General features: G+C 44.1%; 1 protein-coding gene across 3 annotated transcripts in view; it reads right to left on the bottom strand.

Annotated features, from left to right (window-relative positions):
• Positions 1-1,816: 1,816 nt before the first annotated feature.
• POMGNT2 (protein O-linked mannose N-acetylglucosaminyltransferase 2 (beta 1,4-)) overlaps positions 1,817-18,596 on the bottom strand; it is a 32,458-nt gene continuing 15,678 nt past the window's right edge. Inside the window, exons 1-2 of one of the 3 annotated variants that reach the window (XM_077491482.1) lie at positions 15,560-15,626; positions 1,817-6,254 (exon numbers count right to left, since the gene is read on the bottom strand). In XM_077491482.1, the coding sequence (XP_077347608.1) occupies positions 4,430-6,184 (1,755 nt within the window). In that variant the 5' untranslated portion in view covers positions 6,185-6,254; positions 15,560-15,626 and the 3' untranslated portion in view covers positions 1,817-4,429. Of the gene's footprint in view, positions 6,255-11,870; positions 11,984-15,559; positions 15,627-18,596 lie in introns of those variants that run through there. The other 2 variants (XM_077491483.1, XM_077491481.1) reach the window with 2 other exon arrangements.

Raw genomic sequence — 18,596 nt, 5'->3', positions numbered from 1 at the left:
CAAGTTTAGCCTAGTTAAATGTAATCTGTATCATACTTTGAATTAAGAAGCTACTGTTTAATAGCTGTGACAAACTAAATCTGTAATACTGTATATCGTTATTTTTTATACCATTTTTTTTAAATCAGATTTTTTATTCAATTTTGTAATCAAACAAAACACAACACACATACATCCCAAGTACAAATTGATAATCATAATACGCAGCAATTTAGCAAACGTTAGAAAAGTAGAAGAAAGGAAAAAAAAGATTAAAAGAAAAAAAAACCCACAGCACTTGTTAATAAATGTTTTTTAGTTAGGCAGGGACCCTGTGGCAAGAGACTCGGGGTATGGGCTAAAGATTTGGGACTATAGCCCCAATAGCCACCTCCTAGCGATGCCAGTAACACTTGTAATGTTTTTCATTTCCTGCCAGATTTTATCAAATACCCATTAAACTTTTATCCCGAAACTGGTTTCTTGTCTCCAGCAACAATATTAGTGGGTATTTACCATATACCAATAGGATTTTTTAAATTTCTGCGAGGTTAGAAATTTTCTTTTAAGGTTGGGGACAGCAAGCTTTAGCTAACATTAAAGTGGTCAGTTTAATACAGGGTTGTTCTTTTGGCTTTGTCTGGTAGGGGAGTTTTCAGGTCATCTAGTGGAAGCAAAATTGATTTCTCCCAGTTGACCCGAAAATAGCCCAAAAAAAAATAGCCCAAATGCATAAATAAGGTTCATGAGTTCCATTAATGACTTAGAGGTATCCCCCAAAAAGATAAGCGTATCTTCTGCATATAGGGCTACTTTATCCTCTCTGCCTGCACGACACCTCTTTAGTTGAAGGATGGTGCTGTAACGTCATCCACTGGGGTACAACAGGCACCATCACACCCTGGATCTTACCCAGGGTGGACATTTGGAGTATGGGGGTAGTGGTGGCACACAAAACGTTGATGGGAGGGCTGGCTCTGGGAAGACACTGTCATATGGCCCTGAATCAGCACAACATGACAATGGGGTTAATCTACTAAAATTGGAGAGTGCAAAATTTGGTGTAGCTCTGCATAGAAACCTATCAGCTTTCAAGTTTTATTGTCAAAGCTTAATTGGGGAAGCTGAAGTTAGAAGCCGATTGGCTATCATGTACAGCTCCACCAGATATTGTTCTCTCCAGTTTAGTAAATCAACATGAATGTCTCTTCAAACATAACAGCTGCACCAACATGTTACAATTAGCAATACAAATACTAGATATCCTATCCCACTTACCCTAATGTCTTAAGCTGGATACACACTATACAACTTTTGTTGTTTGATTTCCTTTAGATTTACCTTCAACTATGTAGTGCAAGGGCCTGCCTGATTGCATACACATTGAAAGTGTTTAGGTTTGACCTCATATTATATGGTTTTGGTAAATCTAAAGAAAATTGTATATTGTGTTTTCCAGCTTTAGTGTGGGAAATTAGTATGATCCCCTTTATTCACATTTCATTAGAAATGTTAGATATTGTACAGGGGACCTGTGCATCACTATTGTCACTTATTCCCATGCATGTACTGTAATTCAATGTATACCACCATTTTCCTTGTTGAAAAATGTATTTATTTTTCTTGGAGGCATGGTCTGATTGCAGTTGTTGTTTTTTGTATAATACTTGAAAGCTCTTAATAAACATATCTTAAAAAAAAAAAAAACCACTAGATATCAGGACTAAGTATATAATTCTAATTTTTCTCCCTTCTACAGTTTAACAGATGTCTGTACTTAAAAGCGCACACAATGTCCATATAACAGAAAATAAAAAGACCAAATGTAACAATTACATTTTATAATAAAAATCTATATTAGTTGTTCTAATGCACAAAACAGCATATAAAACAAACTTTCGTAAAACTTAACACACCTACAATATGACACTTGCAATGAAAATCTTCTTTAGTTCTTAAAATATACAAAATAGTTATACAATTTAAGATTACTGTAACAAAAGAAAAAATATTCTTTAAATAGATGCAAAACATATTTATTGACCTGTCCTATAATAACTTAGCATACAACCAGAATTTTGCATTAGCCACACTAACATACACTCTGTACACAATCTATATCAAAACATCTTAATAAATTATTAAATGATGTATATACACAATTTACATCAAGCACTTAGCCTTTTTATTTCTGTCATAGTGTCCAAATGCATTATTATTTTAAATAGGACAAAATATAACTAAAATTCAGACATCGGAGCTGTTTACACACAACTTTAGGAAATTTACTCGTTACCCTTTATTGTCAATTTTAATTTTTCAGAGACGGACTTAAGCTTCGATCACACGATCGGACTTTGTACAAACTTTCTCGTGGATTTTTGTACAAAGAGTGTCGGCCGTGAACTCGTATTGCATACACACAGCAGGACTTTTTCAGCCAACTTTCACCAAATCACATGATTTTTCTGCTCTTTACCGCCACCTTTGGTCAACTTCTGTATTGTTGTCTGATCTTTTGCATTGGTTCTAAGCATGCCTGTTTGTACTTTGTACAAAGTCCTATGGTTTTCTGTACACATGATCGGACTTTGCTCCATCGGACTTTTGTTGCTGGAAAGTTTGTCTGTTCGCACAGCCAACAACATAATAATAAAAGCATCTTAAACAAATGTACTTTAAAAATGAGGGAATATTAACATTTCCCCCTGCCTGTGCTGCCAGTAAGCTGCTCAGTTCAAAAGAAATCCTCCTCTTAAATTTGCAGTGAAACAACACTCCGGGAGTGTTGAACGCCTGGGTTCCGCACAGCTCTCACTGGTTCCTCCTGCTGTCCATGTCACTACTACTGTAGTGAGTAAAGGTCAACAAGAGGAACCAGGGATAGCTATGAAGGACCCAGGAGATCAACACAACTGGATATGTTTCCCTGAAGCCATATGAATAAGTTTCCCATTGAAAGGGGCAGAATTTCAGCAGTGCAGTAGATAAGTATTCTTGATCTTATTTTGCAGGTACACGTGTTCAAAAGGTGACATACAGCCAAAACTTTTTGGCCCTACCTCTCCTATGGATTAAAGGAGTGCAGTTCATTCCTGCACTCCTGTGACCTGTTTTAAGCCAACAGCAGGATAAAACCTGCTATCAGCTGACACCAGTCAGCCTGTCCAGGCCACGGAAAGAGTCTAACTTTAAAGTCGGGGATCCAACCAGATGCCTAGACTGGCAGCTGGCTCTCTACTCACGGGACTGAGAACTGAGAGATCAGTGGTCTGTGATTGCTCAGTTCTCAGTCTTAGAAGCAGCGGGATCGATGCTACATCCACCTAGAAATATATATGAATACTATATATTTTTTTTTTTTAGAACTCCATACTTCCCCTTTTAGACACCTAATCATGACAGCCACTTTAAATGGTAATCCATCATTGTTCAATTCATAAATAAATATATATATATATATATATATACCGTATTTATCAGCGTATAACACACACTTTTCTCCCCTTAAAATCAGGGGAAAATCGTGGGTGCGCGTTATACACCGATCCTCCGCGATTTCTGAGCGACCTTGAGCATCTGGGAGGCTTTCGCCCGCCTTCGGCCATTCTCGGCGGCTTTCGGCCATTCTCAGAAAACTGCCGAGAATGGCCGAGAGCGGCCGAAAGCCACCGAGAACGGCAGCCACGAGAAGAGCCGAAGGCGGCCGCAAGCCGCGAGAAGAGCCGAAGAACTACTGGGCGCCGCTGAGATACACAGGACATCTCAGCGGCACCATTTTTAAAAATAAAATCTGCAATTAACACAAGGGGACAACGATGCACAAGGCTGCAATGATAGACAGGCTGCAATGATGGACAGGCTGCAGGACAAGGCTGCAATGATGGACAGGCTGCATGACAAGGCTGCAATGATGGACAGGCTGCAATGATGGACAGGCTGCATGACAAGGCTGCAAATGACACTGACAAGGCTTCAGATGGACACTGATAAGGCTGCATTGATGGGCATTTAAATGTGTTTTTTTCCCTCCTAAAAGTTTTTTTCCTTAAAATTCCCTCCTAAACTTGGGGTGCGTGTTATACGCCAGCTCGTATTATACACCGATAAATACGGTAGTTGCAAAATGTAATACTGTTCTGTTGCCAAAATAAACCCCATTTCTGCTGTCAGGGGTTTAAAATACTAAGGAGAATACAATTTAGTCTGATAACTTGCTTAGTTACTGCATTTTGCACAAAAGCAATGGCCTTTATTAAAACAAAAGCCATGGCATAGGGAACTTTTAAACATACAGCATATGTAAGTCCAGGTTTTTACCATTGGGTACAGAACTCATATTTACCAGTGTTCCAGTTGTATAGACCATGAAAGAGTGCGCTAAATTCAGACGATAAAACCTTATTTTACAAAGTGTAAACACACTGTGGTAAACATATGTTCGGTTTTGTTATGTTTTACACACTAAAACTTCTGCAAAGGGTCCAAGGAGAGTTTTATTGAAAATGCAGCGGATCCACACTAAATATGTTGTAGATGGTTTAATGTTTTCAGAGAACGTGTGGTTCTGATAAGATAATATATAAGGCATGTATGTGTTTTCACCTTGCTCTTGGATCCATACTTCATATTTTACATCTCTGACTTTCAAATACTTGAGATTCCATGGAATCTGCCAAGACACGGACAGCTTGGTTACACTGGCACCTGATGAAGAAGCTTGACACTTGCATTCCCTTACTTTGCCAGGATACAATCCATTTGCAAACTTTTGTTTCCGAGAACCAGGCTTTGTTTTAACAACACTTCTTATGACTTTGATAAGTGATGAAACATCTACTTTTGTGTCCTGGTAGATACGGAAAAGCCACTCAGGATTACGGCAACAGAGGTGACGTGGAACTTCTTTACTCTTTGTTATTCGTTCCTGCTCAACAACACCCAGGTGTGCAATGCCACCTTGTTCCCAAGACCTTTCAGGATAAGTGACCGTATTCTTCTCTTCTGTGTTCTGCCAAGCAGCATACTGGAGTTCCATGCCTGGAAGGGTTGCTAGAGTTTTGTATGGTGTGTAATGATCTGGGTTTATGGCATAGGGGAAAAGCTCTACTACAGCTGCACCTCTTGGCAGAAAAAGGGACATAACTAACTGTGCTCCATGCATACTCACAAGCATAGATGCATTACTGATCAAACGCACAATTTCAGCAAATGAATTGTCTTCTAGAGAAACTGTTATTGTTCTCATTTGAAATTCCTGAGCTAAAGCAAGGAGCAATTCAGCCTCATTTACAATAAGTCTATTAACTGATCGAGTGAACAATACTATGTAATCTTCTGTCGTACTCTGATCGGAACTTATGTTTAGCTTTCCCAATATGAATTTTGCAAAGTGTCTTATTTCATTGCCGGAGACCAACATGTTTGCCTTTGGACCCTGTGGTTGGACAAAGCCATACTGATACCATGTTGTGATTTTTGTTAGTCCCACATAAGCTTTAGTAAAGCAGAGGAGCCTACCTAAAGTCTTCAACTGCTCTTTCAACAAAGGCTGTTTGTTGCTCATAAACTTGTAGAGGTCAAAGTGTGAGCCTTCACCCCATCCTTCCATAAAAAAGAGTCGAGAGTCCATGTCTAGGTCTGGAAACTGCTGCATGGTGTAGAATATTGGTAGCAAGTCATCATGAAAGACATGCATTAGGTTGTCTGGATTAAATCTATTCATTATGAGCGCAACATCTGGCACAAAGACAGGCTTGGGCATAAATTTTAGGGCAGCAGCTGGAAGCTCTACAAAGTTGAAATATTGGGTATTGTGATCATCTACAGAAGACAAGTCTAAAAGAGCAGGTTGGAAGCGCCTAGCTCCTAGGTTTGGTAGCATAATCGATGAGTTGCTATGAAAAAAGACAAACTCTTCAGCTTCGGTGGAGAAACAAAGTGACTCGAAGCGACACACGCGGTCTGTATGCATCCTCCCAGTACAAACCATTTTAGTGCCATCTTCCACAAGTGCATATAAAGCTGCGTGATAGTCAATGCGTACTTGTGACAGCTCCTGGGACTGACGGGTGAGGTCCAACTCCTCCTCAATAATAGAAAACTGCTCCCAAAGCTTGACATGTTTCCACAACACTGCTGCCAGGATGGATACAAGCAAAGCATTAAACACTGCAGATATGTTCATTCTGTAGAAATACCACATTGAGATATCCAAAAAACAGCCTAGCAACAGTGACTGTCATTATTCAGGCAGCTTAACATTGTAAAAAGGCCTAGGAGAGAAGAGAAAAAAAAATAAAAAAAGAGTTCAGATTATCAAGGATTCCATATAATACCATGTCAGTGTTTTCAAACAATACATAAATGTCATAACATACTGTATATGATCTTAAAAAGAAGTGTATAGGCTTTTTCAATGAGTGTGTGTGTGTGTGTGTGTGTGTCAGTAGGTTTCTGTAAAGATGAACTAAAGGAATCAAAAATCCCTCCAGTGCACAAGTGTGTACAAAGTGTATTAACATGTCTCATCCCATTACATGTCCCAAAATTAAAGTGGAGTTCCACCCCAAAAAAAAAAAAAAATTATTAATGTGCTTAAAAAAAAAAAAAAATAAAAAAAAAAAAACATTTGGAGAACATTTTTTTTAAAATTACTTACCTCTAATTGCCTGTTGCTATGGGGATCCCTCGTAGTCTGCCTCCTTCGGCACCTGGGCTCCTGACGTCACTTAACTCGATGCAGGAAGGGAGATCGCCTCTCCCCCCTACCTCTTGTCAATCATCTGGGACCTGTCATGTGTCCCAGATGATTGCGCGGCCAGTCACGATGAGCACCCATGGCGCCCACAGTTAAAATGCCGGCACCACCGAGCGGAGGGGGAGAAGAGCGGGGCTTCGATCCCCCGTATCGCTAGACCCCGGGATAGGTAAGTGTCTGATTATTAAAAGTCAGCAGCTGCAGTATTTGCAGCTGCTGACTTTTTAAAGCAGAACACTGCTTTAATCACTTGCCTACTGGGCACTTTTACCCCCTTCCTGCCCACGCTAGCTTTTAATGCTGTCACACTTTGAATAACAATTGGGTGGTCATGCAGCACTGTACCCATATGATATTCTTATTAATTTTTTTCACAAAAATAGAGCTTTCTTTTGGTTTTATTTAATCACCTCTGGGTTTTCTCCTTCACTGATGTGCACTTATGAGGCTGCACTGATGAGCACTAACAGGCGGCACTGTTGTGGCTGCGCTAATCATCAGGAAATTGACGATAAGTGTCCTGTTTATCAGTGCAGATGTCCCCTTTCACACTAACCAGTTACTGGCTCTTTCCTCATGTTGTGACAGCTTAAATAAAGGAATGCCGATAACCAGCAAGTGTGTTTACATTGCAATCAGCTGTGATTGGACACAGTTGATTATGTGGTAAAGAGTCACCTATTGGCTCTTTACTCCAGAGGACACAGCGATCACAGAGCGCACCGCCCATGCTCCACAGCGGGTGCAACTACGGGAGGATGTTATATGACCCCCTCCCAGAACTAGGCAACTGTGCTGTAGCCATCATTTTGCTATAGCGCTGTCGGCAAGTGGTTAAAGTAGTTTTAAACCTCAGACATTAACCGCTTCCCACCCGCCCTATAGCCGAATGACGGCCTTAGAGCGGGCGGCTTCCTTCGCCTGGCCGTCCTGGTGTTTACTTCCGCAATGCGCGCCGCCGGGGGCGCGCATCGCGGAAGTATTGTATTTGCCGTGTCTCCCGGAGACAGGCAAATACAGATCGCCGTGAACGGCCAATCAAAGCGGCCGTTCACAGCTGCCAATGGGAGATGATCTCATATGTAAACATATGAGATCATCTCCCATTGCCGTGTCTCTCCCTCCTCACACAGAGACAGCGTGTGAGGAGGGAGAGCGATCTAAGTGTCAGCCCCAGTGCAGCCCCAGTGCCTGTGTCAGCCCCAGTGCCTGTGTCAGCCCCAGTGCCATCTGTCAGCCCCAGTGCCATCTGTCAGCCCCAGTGCCATCTGTCAGCCCCAGTGCCATCTGTCAGCCCCAGTGCCAGTGTCAGCCCCAGTGCCAGTGCCAGTGTCAGCCCCAGTGTCAGTGCCATCTGTCAGACCAGTGCCATCTGTCAGACCAGTGCCATCTGTCAGACCAGTGCCATCTGCCAGTAGTGCCAGTGCCGCCAGTGCCACCTGCCAGCGCCTGCTGTCAGCCCCAGTGCCGCCCGTCAGCCCCAGTGCCGCCCGTCAGCCCCAGTGCCGCCCGTCAGCCCCAGTGCCGCCCGTCAGCCCCAGTGCCGCCCGTCAGCCCCAGTGCCGCCCGTCAGCCCCAGTGCCGCCCGTCAGCCCCAGTGCCGCCCGTCAGCCCCAGTGCCGCCCGTCAGCCCCAGTGCCGCCCGTCAGTGCCGTCAGCCCCAGTGCCGTCAGCCCCAGTGCCACCTGCCAGTGCCATCCATCAGCCCCAGTGCCGTCAGCCCCAGTGCCGTCAGTGCCACCTGCCAGCGCCACCTGCCAGCGCCATCCGTCAGTGCCATCCGTCAGTGCCATCCGTCAGTGCCATCCGTCAGCCCCAGTGCCAGTGCCGCCAGTGCCACCTGCCAGTGCCACCACCAGTGCCAGTGCCAGTGCCACCTGCCAGCGCCATCCGTCAGCCCCAGTGCCGTCAGCCCCAGTGCCGCCAGCCCCAGTGCCAGTGCCATGTGCCAGCGCCACCTGCCAGCGCCAGTGCCACCTGCCAGCACCAGTGCCATCCGTCAGCCCCAGTGCCATCCGTCAGCCCCAGTGCCACCTGCCAGTGCCACCTGCCAGCGCCATCTGCCAGCCGCAGTGCCATCTGCCAGCCCCATTTGCCAGAGCAAATAGCCAGTGCCAGCCCCAGCCCCATCTGCCAGCGACATCTGCCAGCCCCATCTGCCAGCCCCATCTGCCTCCAGTGCCATCTGCCTCCAGTGCCATCTGCCTCCAGTGCCATCTGCCAGTGCCACGTGGGGTCACTTTGTGGGCATTTCCATTGTCCTGGTGCTCCAGGGCCTTCAAAACTGTAATAGGTGGTTGAGAAATAAGATGTGTAATTTATGCTCCTAGAACGCCTGATGGTGCTATTTCAATATTGGGCCTCTGTATGTGGTCAGGCTGTGTAAAAGTCTCACACATTTGGTATCGTTATACTCAGGAGGAGTAGTAGAACTTATTTTGGGGTGTCATTTTTGCTATGTACATGCTATATGTTGGAAATATCTTATAAATGGACAACTTTGCGTAAAAAAAATGCGTTTTCATTTTTTTCCACATTTTCCCAAAACTTCTGGAAAAAAAATGAACCATTCAAACGACTCATTATGCCTCATAGATTATACGTTGGGGTGTTAGCTTTCCAAAATGGGGTCACTTTGTGGGCATTTCCATTGTTCTGGTGCTCCAGGGCCTTCAAAACTGTAATAGGTGGTTGAGAAATAAGATGTGTAATTTATGCTCCTAGAACGCCTGATGGTGCTATTTCAATATTGGGCCTCTGTATGTGGTCAGGCTGTGTAAAAGTCTCACACATTTGGTATCGTAATACTCAGAAGGAGTAGCAGAACGTATTTTGGGGTGTCATTTGTGGTATACACATGCCATGTGAGAGAAATAACCTATTACATTGAAAATTTTGTGAGAAAAAAAAAAAATCTTCATTTTGCAAAGAATTGTGGGAAAAAGATGACAACATCAAAAACCTCACCATGCATCTTAGTAAATACCTTGGAATGTCTACTTTCAAAAAGGGGTCATTTGGGGGGTATTTGTACTTTCCTGACTTGTTCGGGTCGCAAGAAATGAGATAGGCCACCAGTACATCAGGTGTGATCAATTTTGTGCGATTCGCACCACAGCTTGTAGACTCTCTAACTTTCACAAAGACCAAATAATATCCACTAATTTGGGTTATTTTTACCAAAGATATGTAGCAGTATAAATTGTGGCCAAAATTTATGAAAAAAAAATTATAATTTGCAAAATTTTATCACAGAAACAAAGAAATATGCGTTTTTTTTCATTTATAGCGCAAAAAATAAAAACCCCAGAGGTGATCAAATACCACCAAAAGAAAGCTCTATTTGTGGGAAAAAAAGGACACAAAATTCATTTGGGTACAGTGTTGCATGACTGAGTAATTGTCATTCAAAGTGTGAGAGCACCAAAAGCTGAAAATTGGTCTGGTCAGGAAGGGTGCTCAAGTGCCCAGTAAGCAAGTGGTTAAATATGAACAAATCATGTCCCTCTATAGTATGTACTTGTCTCAGTTAGGCTGCTTTCACACTGGGGCAGGACGGTGAAAAAAGTCATGCTAGCCGCATCTTTGGAGCGGTGTATTCACCGCTCCTATACCGCTCCTACCCATTGAAATCAATGGGACACCGCGGCAATAGCGCCGCTGCAGCGGGCACTTTGCGGGCGGGTTTAACCCTTTTTCGGCCGCTAGCGGGGGTTAAAACCACCCCGCTAGCGCCCGCAGACCGCCGCTAAAACGACGGTAAAGCGCCTCTAAAAATAGCGGCGCTTTACCGTCGTTTTAGCGGCGGTCTGCGGGCGCTAGCGGGGTGGTTTTAACCCCCGCTAGCGGCCGAAAAAGGGTTAAACCCGCCCGCAAAGTGCCCGCTGCAGCGGCGCTATTGCCGCGGTGTCCCATTGATTTCAATGGGTAGGAGCGGTATAGGAGCGGTGAATACACCGCTCCAAAGATGCGGCTAGCATGACTTTTTTCACCGTCCTGCCAGCGCATCGCTCCAGTGTGAAAGCCCTCCGGCTTTCACACTGGAGTTAAAGGGGCCGGTTTTTTTCAGGCGCTACACAGGCGCTATTTTTAGCGCTGTAACGCCTGAATACCGCCCCAGTGTGAAAGGGGCCTTATGGGCACCAAATGTCATTTCTGTCTGCTGCTTCATTCCTCTATTAGCATGAATCACTTCTGACAAGTTTTCCTGACACCAAGAGAAAAATGGCGATGGGGAGAGAGCTTTTCTCACTGAGCACTGCAGAGTGTAACTTCAGCCCTTCGTCCACTTTTTTCTGAACTCTCAGACAAGCTTTATAATAGAGCACTTTGAATGGATCTAGAGAAAAGAAGACTGCAGATAGACAGATACAACTTATGTAGAAGGATGGCCAACCAATTGAAAATAACGCACTCCCAATGTGCTTATACCTTATCTCACATGATAAGATATAACTCCTTATACTGAAGCCTTCCTTACACCCACTCCCTCTTGCCAGTCTATGGGCCTGTGTCAATTGCATCAGTTTAACATGCTTCTGGCATGATTCAAAAACTACTTCTGACTCATAAGGTATATAAGGATAGACCATACAACATTGCAGATAGGCTCTGAGGAAGGGGAGGGGGGGAATCTCCTCTCAAAACTTGTCAGCCATCGCTGAGGGTCTTCTAATGGTGGTGACTCGTTCAGCGGACCATGTGGTCTAGGACAGTTGGATATTGATGAGCGTGGCTTTTTTTTTTACTTTGCTGTTTTTGTAAGTACACATCAGTTTTACTATTTTAATAAAATGTATTATTAAAGTAATGGACAAGCCTTGTGCTTGGAAGCCTACTTTCCCAACCCCTATGTCCATAAAGACTGTCCAAATATCATTTTCGGCAATATTATGAATTGAGCTAATTTATTTTTCTGATAGCATAGGGGGGTTTACATCTTCCAACATGTTTATTTCTCTCTATGTCCATGCTGAGATTTACCCTCTTGATCTGAGCTGTTGACCATTGTCACCAGGGTGGATTCGATTTAATTCACTAGTAAAAAGACTTGATTTAAATCGTAATTTTTAAAGAGCAACTGTCATCTCTGTCCCACAGCAGCTCCTCCTCTGCCCCGCTGTTGACTCACCGACAGTCCTATTCATTTTAATGGGAGGGCTGGTGATGCGTCAGTGACACAACAAGGTGAGGGACGTGGCGGCAGCAGGTGAGTGGATGCCCACTAACAGACGCTGTCATGATGGATCTGAAATGACAGGTGCGCTTTAAATGGTAAGGAATTATTCTTGCTGGCAGTTAGAATCTTTAATATTTGCAAACAAAATTAAGTTTTCCCATTTAGAATATTAAGCTGTCAGGTTAGTAAAACAGTGATATCAGAACAGATTCAATCAATCATACAGTTTGTAATGTACATAGATTTGCAAAACAATGGGATAAAGGAATATTCATGAGCTTTTTTTATCTCATGGTTACTGCGACATTGGGGGTCTTTTACTAAAGGCAAATCCACTTTGCACTACAAGTGCACTGCATGTGCACTTGGAAGTGCAGTCGCTGTAGATCTGAGGGGGGACATGCAAGGAAAATAAAAAACAGCATTTTAACTTGCACATACCGTATTTATCGGCGTATAACACGCACTTTTTTCGACTTAAAAGCAGGGGAAAATCGCGGGTGCATGTTATACGCCGATCCCCCGCAATTCTGAGCCTCTGGGCGGCTGAAAGCCGCCTTCGGCTCTTCTCGGCGGCTTTCGGCCATTCTTGGTGGCCGAAAGGTGCCAAGAACGGCCGAAAGCTGCAGAGAATGGCCGAAGGCAGCCGAAAGCTGCAGAGAAAAGCCGAAGGCCACTGAGAACTACCGCGCGCCGCCGAGATACACAGGACATCCAGCTCTGTATCTCTGCGGCGGCGGCATTTAAAAAAATAAAATAAAACTGACAAGGCTGCAATGGTGGACAAGGCTGACTGACAAGGCTGCAATGGTGGACAAGGCTGCATATGACACTGACAAGGCTGCAGCGGTGGACAAGGCTGCAGATGAACAATGATAAGGCTGCATTGATGGGCATTTAAATGTAAGTTTTTTTTTTTTCCTTAAACTTCCCTCCTACAAGTTTTTTCCTTAAAATTCCCTCCTAAACTTGGGGTGCGTGTTATACGCGAATAAATACGGTAATTGAATGATAAAATCAGAAGTGCTTCCCCTCATTTCAGATCTACCCCTTAGCCCTTGTACACACGGTCAGACATTCCCATGGACAATGTCCGATAGGAGCGTGTTGTCGGATAATCCGACAGTGTGTGGGCTCCATCGGACTGTTTCCGTCAGAGCAAGTTTTCCAGCTGGGCTATAAAATTTTCCGACAACATGATCCGATCAGACTTTGTCCGATCATGTGTAGAGAATTCCGATCGGACAAAGTGCCACGCATGCTCAGATCAAATTCCTAGACCAAAGCTATTGGCTACTAGCCTGAACCTAGTCCCGTCCTAACGAAATAACATCATTTTCTGACAACCGATGGATTTGGTTGGCGGAGTGTCCGACCGCGTGTACAAGGGCTTAGATTTAGAGCGACTGCACTTCCAAGTTCACTTTCAAGTGCACTTGCAGTGCACTTGGTAGTACAAAGTGGATTTGCCTTTCGTAAATAACCCCCTTTGTGTGAATGCATCAATGCAATTCATGTTCTCTCGGCTTCCAGAGCTTGGATTAATTGAATGAATTTGCTAAAAATTTAAATATTACAGAATGTACAGCTTCATGCTACATACCTAAGCTCCATTTCATGCTGAATAAACTAAATGATTAATGTATCTTAAATAGAAAACTATCTTTAGATAGATTTTTAGTCCAAAAGCATTTTATTAAAATAAATTTGATTAAAAAAAAAGAAAAAAAAAAAATCACAAATTTTTATCCACCCCGATTGTCACTAAGGCAGCAAGTGATAGCAAATCCAAAAATCTTTCAATAGGCCACTTGTTCTGGTCAAAACGATCTAGGGACTCACTCACACAGGTGTGGCTACTCGTACACCTGTGCGTAGGGCTGTCTTTGCCCATACGGAATGCGCAGGTGTTTCATGCATTTGTGTGCAGGCAGTCACATTCATCTGTATTGGGATGCAGCAGCTGCATGGACACCATCATGGAGGCCTAAGCAGGGATTATTACTAATGTCCTGAAATGTCTCTGGGATAAGAAAAGAGTGTATATCTCGCCAACAGGACAATAAAGACAGTTTAAAATCGAAATTTACATGTAACCTTGCACCAACACTCAGCCTAGGTTTACACATATGCGATCTCAAACATCACTTGTGATCCGCACCGCAGGTCCCTTTCACACTGGGGCGTTGCGGTTGCCAGCTGTAAAACGTCGCTATTTTTAGGTGACACCTCACATGTGTGGTTTGAACACTGTTTTCATATGTGGGTGGGACTTACGTATGCATCCGCTTCTGCATGCGAGCTCACGGGGACAGGGACACTTTAAATATAATTTTTTATTGTTAATTTTACTTTTTTTTTTTAATCACTTTTATTCCCATTACAAGGAATGTAAACATCCCTTGCAATAGGAATATGGTATGACAGGACCTCTTTACAGTGGGATATGGGGCCAATAAGACCCCACATCTCACCTCTAGGCTGGGAAGACTGAAAAAAAAAAAAAATAAAAAAAAAAAACGATCTCGGTAGGGATGAGCTCAGGCGTGTTCGCATGGAACACGTGCAGAGCCCGCCAAAAAGTCGGCGCAGTGCTAATCACAGGCAGTGAGACATTGCCCGATCTCTGCAGCCGCACATCGGGCAATATCTCACTGCCTGTGATTAGCGCAGGGCTGCGCCGACTTCCTGGCAGGCTTTTTTTTTAATGCAGAGGCTGGGTGTGACGTCATAACATCGCGCTCAGCCTCCGAACGATCATAGAGACTTCGGCAACCATCTGGTCTGCCGGAAATCTCTATGGTAAACATCTGGGGCGGCGGATCCTGTCTCTGACTCACGCATCGGTGAGTCGGTAGAAGCACCGGAGGGTGGCGGGGGGGACATCCCCTCTCGCCACCCGTAAGAACGATCAAGCGGTGGAACAGCCGCTATGATTGTTCTTATAGTGTACAGAATCGCCTGCTGAATGATGCCTGTAGCTGGAGGCATCACTCAGATATATGTATAAGGACGTCATAAGGGAAGTGTTGAAATCGCAAAAAATAAAAACCACAGAGATGATCAAATACCAGCAAAAGAAAGCTCTATTTGTGGGATAGGTATTAAACATTTCACTTGGGTACAGTGTCGCACGACCGCGCAATTCACAGTTATGGTAATGCAGTGGCGTATCACGAAAAAGCCTGGACATGAAGGGGGAGTGTAAACCTTCCGGAGCTGAAGTGGTTAATGGCCAGCAGACGAGCATTTCTGTGTGTGACAAATGCACCAAAGCAGGCAGTTAAAAACCATCCAGAAAAGATACATGCGCTTATTTGTCGCACGTAGGAAAGCTCATTCGAATGAATGGACTACAGAACACTCATAGCATGAAAACATGCAAAAAAATAAATAAAACAACATCTACAAAATGACAGGTCCCCTTCACTCTGCTGCACCATCAGTGCTCTGGAACAACACGAGCCAGCATGTTGCAAGGCATCATGGGACTTGTAGTTCCACAAACACTTGGCGTCCCACAGGCTGAAAACACATTCGACGATACAGTTCTACATGGCATGCATAGAAGACATGCTGGACACTGTACAGCACTCAGCAGACTCGGATCACGCAATGTACTGAGGAGGAAATCATCTTACTTGTCTCCATAGAACACAACCAGCGGCTCTGAGCCTGCAGCATGGACAGCATACATAGCCCCTCCCACAGAGGAGGCTGGTCACATGACGGTGATGTCACCGCAGGTCCTTCAGCCCTGGCCTGTACAGTAGTGGGGGCCAGTGTGAGGAGGGGGTCAGTGTGACTGAGGTGAGGAAACCTACGTCTAGGGAAGGGGAATGGAGGCACATGGACGGAAAGGCAGCGTTTGTCTGCCAGTGCTAGTCCATTTCATAAGCAGTACCGACCTACACATGGATCTTTTCTGTGGAAAAACACAAACTGTGTGAGATGATAACAAAGCACACCTCCACTGTGACGTACAAGATCAGAGAACTCCCTATAAGTTGGTACATTCAATCGTGTTTTTTACTTGACCTCCGGAAGATTAATCCCCCCCCCCCCCCCCCCCCATGACTAGGCCATTCTTTTGTGATACGGCACCGCATTACTTTACCTGACAATTGTGCAGTCATGCTGTACATAAATGAAAATTATGTCCTTTTTCCCCACAAATAGAGATTTATTTTGGTGGTATTTGATCAATGCTGGGGTTTTAATTTGTTTGCGCTATAAACAGAAAAGACTGACAACTTTGCCAAAAAACCCTAAAACATTTTTTTTACTTTCTGGTAGAAAAAAAATCGAAAAAAAAAAAAATCAAATGTCTTCATCAATATGTATGCTGCTACATATTTTTGATAAAAAGATTTCCAATAACAGTATATTGATTGGTTTGCGCAAAAGTTAGAATGTCTACAAACTATGGGATATATACTGGAATTTTTATAAATTTTTTTATACTTATATATGGCCGCGATCAGCCACTTATAGCGGGACTGCGAGATTGCGGCGGACGATGTGACACTTAGACTCCTCTCACACTGGGGAGTTTTTCAGGCGCTTTAGCGCTAAAAAAAGCACCCGTAAATCGCTTGAAAGAAGTCTCATCTGCAAACCCAATGTGAAAGCCCGAGTGCTTTAAGAGCCCCTTCACAATGTCAGCGCCCCAAAAGCACCTCTTAAACTAGCAGCGCTTTACCAGCGATATTGGGGCGCTTTTAACCCCTGCTAGTGGCCAACTAAAGGGTTAAAAGCACCCACAAAGCGCTGCTGCCAAAAGAACTTTGCAGGCGCTTCCCATTGATTTCAAAGGGAAGGGACGCCTTTAGAGCTGCAACTAACGATTAGTTAGACTATCGATTATTTTTTCGATTAGTCATTGACTAGACGATTATTTTTTACATTTTTTTTGATTAGATAATTAATCCTTTGGATAACTTTACAAAAAATAAGTACATAAAAAAAGGTAAGATAAAAGGGGGGGCGCTATGGTGAGATATCAGGGGTCTTAACATACCTCTGACATCTCCCATTTGAGACAGAGAAAGGGACTGGGGACAGAGATTCCCCAGTCCCTTTCTCTGCAGCCTCTGCTGCACTGATAATGAATGGAGAGAAGACAGCGGCTTCTCTCCATTCATTAACTGAGACATCGTAATCACAGGAGGTTACAATGTTTCAGTTATGTAAATGGACAGAGTCAGTGGCCACTGACTTTCCATTCTGAAAATGAAGCAGCCGGGTTTACCGGCTTCTACCTACGCTCTCCATCCTGAGATACCGAGGGGGGGCGGCAGCACGGAGGGGGACACAGAGAAGAGAGAGGGGGACAGATGCACGGAGGTGGAGAGGAGAGGGGGCGGCAGCACGGAGGAGAGCGGGAGACACAGAGAAGTGTGACGCATCGACGCCCTGCACCCACGTCAACTTATTTTTGTAGTCGACGTAATCGATTACGTCGACTCGTCGTGGTGGCTCTAGACGATTTAGGAGCGTTGTATTCACCGCTCCAAAAGCACTGCAAATAAGCTGCTTGCAGGACTTTTTTTGACGCCCTGCCAGCACAGCGCCTCAGTGTGAAAGCACTTGGGCTTTCACATTGGGATTGCAGATGAGGCTTCTTTCAGGCGTTTTACATGCGCTTTTTTTAACGCTAAAGCGCCTGAAAAACGCCCCAGTGTGAAAGGGGTCTAAGGGCTTGTTCACATTTGACTAAATTTCTAACACTTAAAGTGGTTGTATACTCCATTTTTTAACTTTTACCTACAGGAAAGCCTATAATAAGGCTTACCTGTAGGTAAAAAAAAAATATCTCCTAAACCTGTACGGTTTAGGAGATATTCCCCTCGGTATGCGCCGCTGACTGCAGCGGCGCATGCACACAAGGGGATTCTCGGCCTGAAAATCCGGCAGTGGCTGGCCGGCTGGAATGAAATCTGTGCGGGTTTACTACCGCTTTAACAAATGCTCCTATAGGGTTAGTATGGGCATTATACTTGCGTTAATGAGGTTTAGTAGGGGCATTAGACTGGCATTAATGAGGTTTAGTATTTGCATGGGACTGGCGTCAATGAGGTTTAGAATGGGCATTAGACTGGTGTTGAAGTTTAGTATTGGCATTAGACTGGCGTGAATGAGGTTTATAAAGGGCATTATACTGACGATGAAATTTAGTATGGGCATTAGACTGGTGTCAATGAAGTTAAATATGGGCATGAGCCTGGCGTCAATGAGGTTTGGTATGGGCATGAGACTAGCATTGATGAGGCTTAGTGTGTGCATTACACTGACGTTTGGTATGGGCATTAGACTTGCGTCAATGAGGTTTAGTATGGGCATGAGACTGGCATCAATGAGGTTTAGTATGGGCATGAGACTGGCGTCAATGAGGTTTAGTATGGGCATGAGACTGGCATCAATGAGGTTTAGTATGGGCATGAGACTGGCATCAATGAGGTTTAGTATGGGCATGAGACTGGCATCAATGAGGTTTAGTATGGGCATGAGACTGGCGTCAATTAGGTTTAGAAAGGGCATTAGATTGGCGTTGAAGTTTAGTATAAGCATGAGGGTGGCATCAATTAGGTTTAATATGGGCATGAAACTGGCGTCAATGAAGTTTAATATGGGCATAAGACTAGCATCAATGTGGTTTAGTATGGGCATTAGACTGGC

The sequence above is a fragment of the Lithobates pipiens genome, unplaced genomic scaffold (genome assembly GCF_037356315.1).
Source record: "Lithobates pipiens isolate NorthernLeopardFrog02 unplaced genomic scaffold, aLitPip1_a1.2 Scaffold_19, whole genome shotgun sequence".
Lineage (NCBI taxonomy): Eukaryota > Metazoa > Chordata > Amphibia > Anura > Ranidae > Lithobates > Lithobates pipiens.
The sequence above is the reverse complement of the archived record's forward strand: the minus strand, read 5'-3'. Positions and strand labels throughout refer to the sequence as shown.